The 12313-nt window shown below is 43.1% G+C and overlaps 1 protein-coding gene across 1 annotated transcript in view; it reads left to right on the top strand.

Annotated features, from left to right (window-relative positions):
- The window catches only part of LOC115122266 (extracellular matrix organizing protein FRAS1-like), a 523719-nt gene that overhangs the window by 163654 nt on the left and 347752 nt on the right, over positions 1–12313 (top strand). The window contains 2 exon segments of the mRNA XM_065027018.1: positions 6466–6599; positions 6928–7011. Coding sequence (XP_064883090.1) covers positions 6466–6599; positions 6928–7011 — 218 coding nt within the window.

Here is a 12313-nt window from a genome sequence, read left to right on the forward strand (position 1 = left end):
AGGTACCACGTTCATCTGTACAAACAATAGTACACAAGTATAAACACCATGGGACCACGCAGCCGTCATACCACTCAGGAAGGAGACGCGTTCTGTCTCCTAGAGATGAACGTTCTTTGGTGCAAAAAGTGCAAATCAATCCCAGAACAACAGAAAAGGACCTTGTGAAGATGCTGGAGGAAACGGGTACAAAAGTATCTATTTCCACAGTAAAACGAGTCGTATATCGACATAACCTGAAAGACCGCTCAGCAAGGAAGAAGACGCTGCTCCAAAATCGCCATGTAAAAAGCCAGACTACTGTTTGCAACTGCACATGGGGACAAAGGTCGTGCTTTTTGGAGAAATGTCCTCTGGTCTGATGAAACAAAAATAGAACTGTTTGGTCATAATGACCATTGTTATGTTTGGAGGAAAAAGGGGGAGGCTTGCAAGCCGAAGAACACCATCCCAACCGTGAAGCTTGGGGGTGGCAGTATCATGTTGTGAGGGTGCTTTGCTGCAGGAGGGACTGGTGCACTTCACAAAATAGATGGCATCATAAGGTAGGAAAATTATGTTGATATATTGAAGCAACATCTCAAGACATCAGTCGGTAAGTTAAAGCTTGGTTGTAAATGGTTCTTCCAAATGGACAATGACCCCAAGCATACTTCCAACGTTGTGGCAAAATGGCTTAAGGACAACAAAGTCAAGGTATTGGAGTGGCCATCACAAAGCCTTGACCTCAATTCCATAGAAAATTTGTGGGCATAACTGAAAAAGCATGTGTGAGCAAGGAGGCCTACAAACCTGACTCAGTTACACCAGCTCTGTCAGAAGGAATGGGCCAAAATTCACCCAACTTATTGTGGGAAGCTTGTGGAAGGCTACCCGAAACATTTGACCCAAGTTAAACAATTTAAAGGCAATGCTACCAAATACTAATTGAGGGTATGTAAACTTCTGACACACTGGGAATCAATCATTCTAATACTATTATTCTGATATTTCACATTCTTAAAATAAAGTGGTGATCCTAACTGACCTAAGACAGGACATTTGTACTAGGATTTAATGTCAGGAATTATGATAAACTGAGTTTCAATGTAGGTGTATGTAAAGGTGTATGTAAACTTCCGACTTCAACTGTACACTACCGTTCAAAGGTTAGGGGTCACTTCGAAATGTCCTTAGTTTTTAAACATTTTTTGTCCATTAGAAATACAGGGTAGATATTGTTAATGTTGTAAATGACTATTGTAGCTGGAAACGGCAGATTTCTAATGGAATATCTACATAGGCATACAGAGGCCCATTATCAGCAACCATCACTCCTGTGTTCCAATGGCACGTTGTGTTAGCTCATCCAAGTTTATCATTTTAAAAAGCTAATTGATCATTAGAAAACATTTACATTTACATTTAAGTCATTTAGCAGACGCTCTTATCCAGAGCGACTTACAAATTGGTGCTTTCACCTTATGACATCCAGTGGAACAGCCACTTTACAATAGTGCATCTAGGTCTTTTAAGGGGGGGGGGGAGAAGGATTACTTTATCCTATCCTAGGTATTCCTTAAAGAGGTGGGGTTTCAAACCCTTAATAATGTTTGTACAGCTGATAACTGCTGTGCTAATTTAAGAAGCAATAAAACTGGCCTTTAGACTAGTTGAGTATATGGAGCATCAGCATTTGTGGGTTCGATTACAGGATCAAAATGGCCAGAAACAAAGCACTTTCTTCTGAAACTCGTCCGTCTATTCGTGTTCTGAAAAATGAAGGCTATTCCATGCGAGAAATTGCCAAGAAACTGAAGATCTCGAAAAAACACTGTGTACTACTCCCTTCACAGACCAGCGCAAACTGTCTCTTACCAGAATAGAAAGAGGAGTGGGAGGCCCCGGTGCACAACTGAGCAAGAGGACAAGTACATTAGAATTTCTAGTTTGAGAAACAGACGCCTCACAAGTCCTCAACTGGCACCTTCATTAAATAGTACCCGTAAAACACCAGTCTGAACGTCAACAGTGAAGAGGCGACTCCAGGATGCTGGCCTTCTAGGCAGAGTTCCTCTGTCCAGTGTCTGTGTTCTTTTACCCATCTTAATCTTTTCTTTTTATTGTCCGGTCTGAGATATGGCTTTTTCTTTGCACTCCTCCCCAAAACCGTGCAATAATAAAGCATGAAGCAGACCAAGTGTGGCCTTTTTGTATGGCTTATTTGATTGAAAATACATTTTGTGGCCTCCTGAGTGGCACAGTGGTCTAAGGGTTTCCTTGTCCCATCTCGCTCTAGTAACTCCTTGTGGCGGGCCGGGAGCCTGCAAGCTGACTTCGGTCGCCAGCTGTACGGTGTTTTCTCCAACACATTGGTGCGGCTGGCTTCCGGGTTAATCGAGCAGTGTGTCGAGAAGCAGTGGGGCTTGGCGGGGTTGTGTTTCTGAAGACGCATGGCTCTCGACCTTCGCCTCTCCCGAGTCCGTACGGGAGTTGCGGCGATGGGACAAGATTGTAACTGCCAATTAGATGTCACAAAATTAGGGGAGAAAAAAGTAATGAACGTTTCATAATGTTTACATACATTGTTATGAATGTACTGCTATACCGTGGGTGGACGCACGAGCACCCGGCAGGGTTTACAGGAAAAACATATTTTATATCGCAGTTGACAAGAATGTTCAAAACAAATCGCATTTTATTTGTCACATGATTCATAGACTAACCAGAGATGGGACCAAGTCGCTATTATTCGAGTCACAAGCAAGTCTCAAGTCACGAGGTTCAAGTCTCAAGTCCAGTCCCAAGTAGAACGGGTCGAGCCTCGAGTCCAGTCCCAAGTAGAACGGGTCGAGCCTCGAGTCAAGTCCAAGTCATCCATTTTAAGAGCAAGTCGATTCGAGTCACAAGTAATTTCAAGTAATGTTTCGAGTCCAGTTAACCTCATAGTCCGCCCCATCCCGCATGCGGTATCGTTACTACAGCCTCAAGCTCATTACCATAACGCAACGTTAGCGATTTCTAAAAATCGCAAATGAAATGAAATAAATATGCCTGCTCTCAAGCTTATCCTTTTCTTAACAATCCTGTCGTCTCAGATTTTCAAAATATGCTTTAGAACCAGAGAAAATCAATCATTTGTGTAAGAGTGGTGATAGCTAGCTTAGCATTTAGCATTAGCATTTAGCACGCAACATATTCACAAAAACCAGCCAAGGAATCAAATAAAATAATTTACCTTTGAAGAACTTCAGATGTTTCAATGAGGAGACTCTCAGTTACATAGCAGATGTCCAGTTTTTCCTGAAAGATTCTTGTGTAGGACACATCGTTCCCTTTTGTTACTATGCATTTGGCTACCGAAACTAACCGAAAATTCAGTCACCTACACGTCGAACTTTTTTCCGAATTAACTCCATAATATCGACTGAAACATGGAAAACGTTGTTTGAATCAATCCTGAAGGTGGTTTGTCATATATCTCTCCATTGAAAGCACCGGCCTTGAAGCCTGCTTTGTTGTCTGATTCGAATGGAAAAATACTGGGAGCTGACTTTTGCGCACCAAATGCCACGCAGACACCAAGCGGGACACTTGGCAATTGTAGTCTCTTATGGTCAATCTTCCAATGATATGCCTATAAATACGTCACAATGCTGCAGAGACCTTGGGGAAACAAGATAAAGTGTCCGTTCATTCCTGTCGCATTCACAGCCATATAAGGCGATCATGGAAAACGTAGCCTCAAAAATCCTGTTCATTTCCTGGTCGGTCATACATCTTGGTTTTGCCCGAAGCATTTGTTCTAAGGGACTCACAGTGAAAATCTTTGCAGTTCTGGAAACGTAAGAGTGTCTTCTTTCCAAAACTATCAATTCCAAGCATATTCGAGCATCTTTTCGTGACAAAATATTGCGCTTAAAACGGGCACGTCTTTTTATCCAAAAATGAAATACTGCCCCTAGAGTACTAACAGGTTAAAAAAATCTATACAGTCAATGAGTTGTTCAACTACAAATCTTTGTATATTTATTGAGGTTACCAGACAGCCATTTTAATTATTTTGTCTACAACACATTTTTGATGATGTAATAATTCATTTTATGCAAGCTTCATAGGTAGCCTAGCGGCAGGGTAGCCTAGTGGTTAGAGCGTTGGACTAGTAACCGGAAGGTTGCAAGTTCAAACCCCCGAGCTGACAAGGTACAAATCTGTCATTCTGCCCCTGAACAGGCAGGTAACCCACTGTTCCTAGGCCGTCATTGAAAATAAGAATTTGTTCTTAACCTGTTGCTTCTACTCGGGACGCTTGCGTCCCAACTAGAGCTCTGGAAATGCAAATGCGCTACGCTAAATGCTAATAGTATTAGTTAAAACTCAAAAGTTCATTAAAATACACATGCAGGGTATCGAATTAAAGCTACACTCGTTGTGAATCCAGGCAACAAGTCAGATTTTTTAAATGCTTTTCGGCGAAAGCATGAGAAGCTATTATCTGATAGCATGCAACACCCCAAAAGACCCACAGGGGACGTAAACAAAATAATTAGCATTTCGGCGTTACACAAACCGCACAATAAAATAGAAAACATTCATTACCTTTCACCATCTTCTTTGTTGGCACTCCTAGATGTCCCATAAACACTATTTGGGTCTTTATTTCGATTAAATCGGTCCATATAAAGCCTAGATATCGTTATATGTAGACTGTGTGATAAACGAAAAAAACATAGTTTCAAAACGTAACGTCATTTTTTAAAATTCAAAAAGTCGACGATAAACTCTCACAAAACACTTCGGAAATACGTTTGTAATGCAACTTTAGGTATTAGTAAACGTTAATAAGCGATAAAATTCATCAGGAGGCGATGTAAAGATCATTAGCTGTCCGTCTGGAAAAATGTCCGGCTAGAAACTCAACGAAAATATCCGGTCCTAGACCGGAGGAGATACGGTGTCCTGCATGTGTTTGACCAAGAAAAAACTCGAAGGGAAATGACAAGACTCTAGACACCGTGTGGAAGCTGTAGGTACTGCAACCTCAGTCAATTAATTGTGGTTCACGTTTATCAATGGGTTCAAGTAGCGCATGGATATATTTTCCCATTTTCAGTGATCAGTTTTTCCTGTGCTTTTCGATGTAAATGCCGTTCTGGTAAAGCCACAGCAGTGATTTAACCAGTTTTTTAAACGTCTGAGTGTTTTCTATCCACACAGACTAAGCAAATGCATATACTATATTCCTGGCATGAGTAGCAGGGCGCTGAAATGTTGCGCGATTTTTAACAGAATGTTCAAAAAAGTAGAGGGTCGACTTAAGAGGTTAACTGACTTGCCTAGTTAAATAAAGGTAAAATAGGTAAATGATGAATTTCAAGGAATTTTGGCTCAACAAAAGTAAGCCTGTGCCAGTAATTGTTGCTTGATGCCCAATTGCAGGTGAGTAAAGAAAACAGATCATAGATCAACAACATTTTTTCGGGAGCTGCATTTTAATTTATGTCAGTCCTCTCCCTACAATGTGACGTTTGTACTATAGCTGTACAGCAGTCTGTTTGCTAGCAGTCTGTTTGCTAGCTGTTTGCTAGCTCAGTGATTTCAAATTTTTTTGACCTGGGACCCCAAAAAAAGGAGCGCTTCAAAGCTAGCGACGCCCGCGCACACGTGCCTGAGCGCACTTCACATAGGTGTGAAGTGCAACAGAGATTGCGTCATCTCTGGATCTGTTGAGGCGGTATGCGATTTGGAGTCGGTCCAGGTTGTCTGGGATTATGGTGTTGATGACCAGCCTTTCATGTGATAGTAAAGTAGAACGGTTACCTTGGTTACTCTTCCCCATCTCTCTTCTCCTTGGACTATGGTGGTCGGATTGAAACATGTGGGTATTACTGACTGGGTCAGGGAGAGGTTGAAAATCTCAGTGAAGACACTTGCCAGCTGGTGTCTGAGTACACATCCTGGTAATCCATCTGGCCCTTTGAATGTTATCCTGTTTAAAGGTCTTCCTCACATCGGCTATGGAGAGGGAGATCAAACTGTCGCCCAGAGCAGCTGGTGCTCTTATGCATGGTTCAGTGTTGCTAGCCTCGAAGCCAGCATAGAAGCGCATTTGGCTTGTCTGGTAGGCTTTGCGGATATTTATTCCCATTGTTAGAACAGACAGTTCAATATCTTGTCAGTGTATAGATCATATTTGTTCTGACTCCACTTGCATTTGTTCCTGTGTTAGGGACCCCTGGGGCTGTCCACTCTACTGCCAGATGTATAATACTCTGTTCCTGTGTTAGGGACCCCTGGGGCTGTCCACTCTACTGCCAGATGTATAATACATACCATACATTATCTATAGCACGTCACTGATGGGTGTAGTGAGTGTACACACACACACACACAGACCACAGCATTGCTCTTTACTGTACTTACAATCTGTGTGTGTGTGTGTGTGTGTGTGTGTGTGTGTGTGTGTGTGTGTGTGTGTTTCCACAGCATCCTGTTCCTGGGAGGACCATGAGTACAGGGATGGGGAGGAGTGGAGTCCCAGCCCGTGCTCTAAGTGTGTGTGTAGTAACGGACTACCTCAGTGCTATGCAGCAGAGTGCCAACCTGTCGCCTGCAAACCGGTTAGTACTACTGTCTCACACACACACACACACACACACACACACACACACACACACACACGCACACGCACACGCACACACACGCATGCACGCATGCACACGCACACACACACATACGCACACAAACACACCCACACACACACACGCACGCATGCACGCACACACACACACACATGCACACGTACACGCACACATACGCACACAAACACTCACACACACACACACATACTCACACACACATTGTGATTCCATTGCCGCACAATTTGTCACACGTCTGATGTGTCTGTGTGTGTGTGTGTGTGTGTGTGTGTGTGTGTGTCTCCAACAGCTCGATAATCTGGTGATCCAGCCAGGACACTGCTGCCCACAGTGTGTCCCCAACCCTTGCCTCTCCGCTGGGAAGGAGTACAAGGTGCTGTCACTTAGTTATACACTGTTCTGAGAGAGTGAGACAGAGAGAGAGAGAGAGAGACAGAGAGAGTGAGACAGAGAGAGAGAGAGTGAGACAGAGAGAGAGAGTGAGACAGAGAGAGAGTGAGACAGAGACAGAGAGAGAGATAGAGAGTGAGACAGAGAGAGAGAGTGAGACAGAGACAAAGAGAGTGAGATAGAGAGAGAGAGTGAGACAGAGACAGAGAGAGTGAGACAGAGACAGAGAGTGAGACAGAGAGTGAGACAGAGAGAAAGACAGAGAGAGAGAGAAAGACAGAGAGAGAGAGAAAGACAGAGAGAGAGAGACAGACACAGAGAGAGAGAGTGAGACACAGAGAGAGAGAGTGAGACACAGAGAGAGAGTGAGACAGAGAGAGAGTGTGATATAAAGAGAGAGAGTGAGACAGAGAGAGAAAGAAGTAGAAGGAGAGTGAAGTATAGAGTGAAGTACTTTTGTTTGCACACAAAAGTTAGAACACACCTACTCATTCTAGGGTTTAATTTTTTAAAACTATTTTCTACATTGTAGAATAATAGTGAAGACACCAGAACTATGAACTAAGGTGGTTGAGAGAATGCCAGCTGTCTTGAGTGTGCAAAGCTGTCTTCAAGGCAAAGGGTAGCTACTTTGAAGAATCTAAAATATATTTTGATTTAACACTTTTCTGGTTACTACATGATTCCATATGTGTTATTTCATAGTTTTGATGTCTTCACTGTTATTCTACAATGTAGAACATAGTACAAATGAAGAGAAACCCTGGAATGAGCAGGTGTTCTAGAACTAGTAACTGGTACTGTATGTGACCGAGGATTTATGTGACAGAATGTGAGTCTCTGCTTTTCAGCACGGTTTTAACAGGGTGTCTCTGAGAAGTGTGTGTGTGTGTGTGCCTGTGTGGGTGTGTGTCCTCTCTTGCTCTCTTATCCCTCTCTCTTCCCTCCTCTCCCTCTCTCTTCCCTCCTCTCCCTCTCTCTTCCCTCCTCTCCCTCTCTCTTCCCTCCTCTCCCTCTCTCTTCCCTCCTCTCCCTCTCTCTTCCCTCCTCTCCCTCTCTCTTCCCTCCTGTCCCTCTCTCTTCCCTCCTCTCCCTCTCTCTTCCCTCCTGTCCCTCTCTCTTCCCTCCTGTCCCTCTCTCTTCCCTCCTCTCCCTCTCTCTTCCCTCCTCTCCCTCTCTCTTCCCTCCTCTCCCTTCCCTCCTCTCCCTCTCTCTTCCCTCCTCTCCTTCTCTCTTCCCTCCTCTCCCTCTCTCTTCCCTCCTCTCCTTCTCTCTTCCCTCCTCTCCCTCTCTCTTCCCTCCTCTCCTTCTCTCTTCCCTCCTCTCCCTCTCTCTTCCCTCCTCTCCCTTCCCTCCTCTCCCTCTCTCTTCCCTCCTCTCCTTCTCTCTTCCCTCCTCTCCTTCTCTCTTCCCTCCTCTCCCTTGTTATTTATTAAAGATCATGAATAGTGTGTGTGTGTGTGTGTGTGTGTGTTTTTTTTATTTATTTTTTATTTCACCTTTATTTAACCAGGTAGGCTAGTTGAGAACAAGTTCTCATTTGCAACTGCGACCTGGCCAAGATAAAGCATAGCAGTGTGAACAGACAACACAGAGTTACACATGGAGTAAGCAATTAACAAGTCAATAACACAGTAGAAAAAAAATGGGCAGTCTATATACAATGTGTGCAAAAGGCATGAGGAGGTAGGCAAATAATACAATTTTGCAGATTAACACTGGGGTGATAAATGATCAGATGGTCATGTACAGGTAGAGATATTGGTGTGCAAAAGAGCAGAAAAGTAAATAAATAAATAAATAAAATAAAAAAAACAGTATAAAAACAGTATGGGGATGAGGTAGGTGAAAATGGGTGGGCTATTTACCAATAGACTATGTACAGCTGCAGCGATCGGTTAGCTGCTCGGATAGCTGATGTTTGAAGTTGGTGAGGGAGATAAAAGTCTCCAACTTCAGCGATTTTTGCAGTTCATTCCAGTCACAGGCAGCAGAGTACTGGAACGAAAGGCGGCCAAATGAGGTGTTGGCTTTAGGGATGATCAGTGAGATACACCTGCTGGAGCGTGTGCTACGGATGGGTGTTGCCATCGTGACCAGTGAACTGAGATAAGGCGGAGCTTTACCTAGCATGGACTTGTAGATGACCTGGAGCCAGTGGGTCTGGCGACGAATATGTAGCGAGGGCCAGCCGACTAGAGCATACAAGTCGCAGTGGTGGGTGGTATAAGGTGCTTTGGTGACAAAACGGATGGCACTATGATAGACTGCATCCAGTTTGCTGAGTAGAGTGTTGGAAGCCATTTTGTAGATGACATCGCCGAAATCGAGGATCGGTAGGATAGTCAGTTTTACTAGGGTAAGCTTGCCGGCGTGAGTGAAGGAGGCTTTGTTGCGGAATAGAAAGCCGACTCTTGATTTGATTTTCGATTGGAGATGTTTGATGTGAGTCTGGAAGGAGAGTTTGCAGTCTAGCCAGACACCTAGGTACTTATAGATGTCCACATATTCAAGGTCGGAACCATCCAGGGTGGTGATGCTAGTGTGTGTGTGTAAGGGAGAGTGCTTTGCATTAACAGAATAACAGCATGGGTAGTCTGGTCTGGAAACTATCACATGACTGTTTCTGAATTCTACCAATCAAACATGACTGTCTCTGGGGTATTCTACCAATCAAACATGACTGTCTGAGGTATTCTACCAATCAAACATGGCTGTCTGGGGTATTCTACCAATCAAACATGACTGTCTCTGGGGTATTCTACCAATCAAACATGACTGTCTCTGGGGTATTCTACCAATCAAACATGACTGTCTCTGGGGTATTCTACCAATCAAACATGACTGTCTGAGGTATTCTACCAATCAAACATGACTGTCTCTGGGGTATTCTACCAATCAAACATGACTGTCTCTGAGGTATTCTACCAATCAAACATGACTGTCTCTGGGGTATTCTACCAATCAAACATGACTGTCTGAGGTATTCTACCAATCATACATGACTGTCTCTGGGGTATTCTACCAATCAAACATGACTGTCTGAGGTATTCTACCAATCATACATGACTGTCTGAGGTATTCTACCAATCAAACATGACTGTCTCTGGGGTATTCTACCAATCAAACATGACTGTCTCTGGGGTATTCTACCAATGAAACATGACTGTCTGAGGTATTCTACCAATCATACATGACTGTCTGAGCTATTCTACCTATCATACTTGACTGTCTCTGGGGTATTCTACCAATCATACATGACTGTCTGAGGTATTCTACAATCATACTTGACTGTCTCTGGGGTATTCTACCAATCAAACATGACTGTCTCTGGGGTATTCTACCAATCATACATGACTGTCTCTGGGGTATTCTACCAATCAAACATGACTGTCTCTGGGGTATTCTACCAATCATACTTGACTGTCTCTGGGGTATCCAAATGTCACATTTTAAAGTTGTTCCAAATGTCACATTTTGAAGTGTTAAGGTTAGGTATTAACTCTGAATGGTTAAGGTATTAACTCTGAATGGTTAAGGTATTAACTCTGAATGGTTAAGGTTAGGTATTAACTCTGAATGGTTCAGGTTAGGTATTATCTCTGAATGGTTATGGTTAAGGTATTAACTCTGAATGGTTAAGGTATTAACTCTGAATGGTTAAGGTATTAACTCTGAATGGTTAAGGTATTAACTCTGAATGGTTAAGGTTAGGTATTAACTCTGAATGGTTCAGGTTAGGTATTATCTCTGAATGGTTATGGTTAAGGTATTAACTCTGAATGGTTCAGGTTAGGTATTAACTCTGAATGGTTAAGGTATTATCTCTGAATGGTTAAGGTATTAACTCTGAATGGTTCAGGTTAGGCATTAACTCTGAATGGTTAAGGTTGTGTGTGTGTGTGTGTGTGTGTGTGTGTGTGTGTGTGTGTGTGTGTGTGTGTGTGTGTGTGTGTGTGTGTGTGTGTGTGTGTGTGTGTGTGTGTGTGTGTGCGCGTGTTTGTTTCGAGATTATTTTGTGCACATACTAGGTGAATTTAAGTAGAAGTAAATTAGCCATTGATTAAATAATGAATTATTTAATGTGTGTGTGTGTGTGTGTGTGTGTGTGTGTGTGTGTGTGTGTGTGTGTGTGTTTTTTTTATTTATTTTTTATTTCACCTTTATTTAACCAGGTAGGCTAGTTGAGAACAAGTTCTCATTTGCAACTGCGACCTGGCCAAGATAAAGCATAGCAGTGTGAACAGACAACACAGAGTTACACATGGAGTAAACAATTAACAAGTCAATAACACAGTAGAAAAAAAATGGGCAGTCTATATACAATGTGTGCAAAAGGCATGAGGAGGTAGGCGAATAATACAATTTTGCAGATTAACACTGGGGTGATAAATGATCAGATGGTCATGTACAGGTAGAGATATTGGTGTGCAAAAGAGCAGAAAAGTAAATAAATAAATAAATAAAATAAAAAAAACAGTATAAAAACAGTATGGGGATGAGGTAGGTGAAAATGGGTGGGCTATTTACCAATAGACTATGTACAGCTGCAGCGATCGGTTAGCTGCTCGGATAGCTGATGTTTGAAGTTGGTGAGGGAGATAAAAGTCTCCAACTTCAGCGATTTTTGCAGTTCATTCCAGTCACAGGCAGCAGAGTACTGGAACGAAAGGCGGCCAAATGAGGTGTTGGCTTTAGGGATGATCAGTGAGATACACCTGCTGGAGCGTGTGCTACGGATGGGTGTTGCCATCGTGACCAGTGAACTGAGATAAGGCGGAGCTTTACCTAGCATGGACTTGTAGATGACCTGGAGCCAGTGGGTCTGGCGACGAATATGTAGCGAGGGCCAGCCGACTAGAGCATACAAGTCGCAGTGGTGGGTGGTATAAGGTGCTTTGGTGACAAAACGGATGGCACTATGATAGACTGCATCCAGTTTGCTGAGTAGAGTGTTGGAAGCCATTTTGTAGATGACATCGCCGAAATCGAGGATCGGTAGGATAGTCAGTTTTACTAGGGTAAGCTTGGCGGCGTGAGTGAAGGAGGCTTTGTTGCGGAATAGAAAGCCGACTCTTGATTTGATTTTCGATTGGAGATGTTTGATGTGAGTCTGGAAGGAGAGTTTGCAGTCTAGCCAGACACCTAGGTACTTATAGATGTCCACATATTCAAGGTCGGAACCATCCAGGGTGGTGATGCTAGTGTGTGTGTGTAAGGGAGAGTGCTTTGCATTAACAGAATAACAGCATGGGTAGTCTGGTCTGGAAACTATCACATGACTG

Source organism: Oncorhynchus nerka, linkage group LG13 (genome assembly GCF_034236695.1).
Source record: "Oncorhynchus nerka isolate Pitt River linkage group LG13, Oner_Uvic_2.0, whole genome shotgun sequence".
Lineage (NCBI taxonomy): Eukaryota > Metazoa > Chordata > Actinopteri > Salmoniformes > Salmonidae > Oncorhynchus > Oncorhynchus nerka.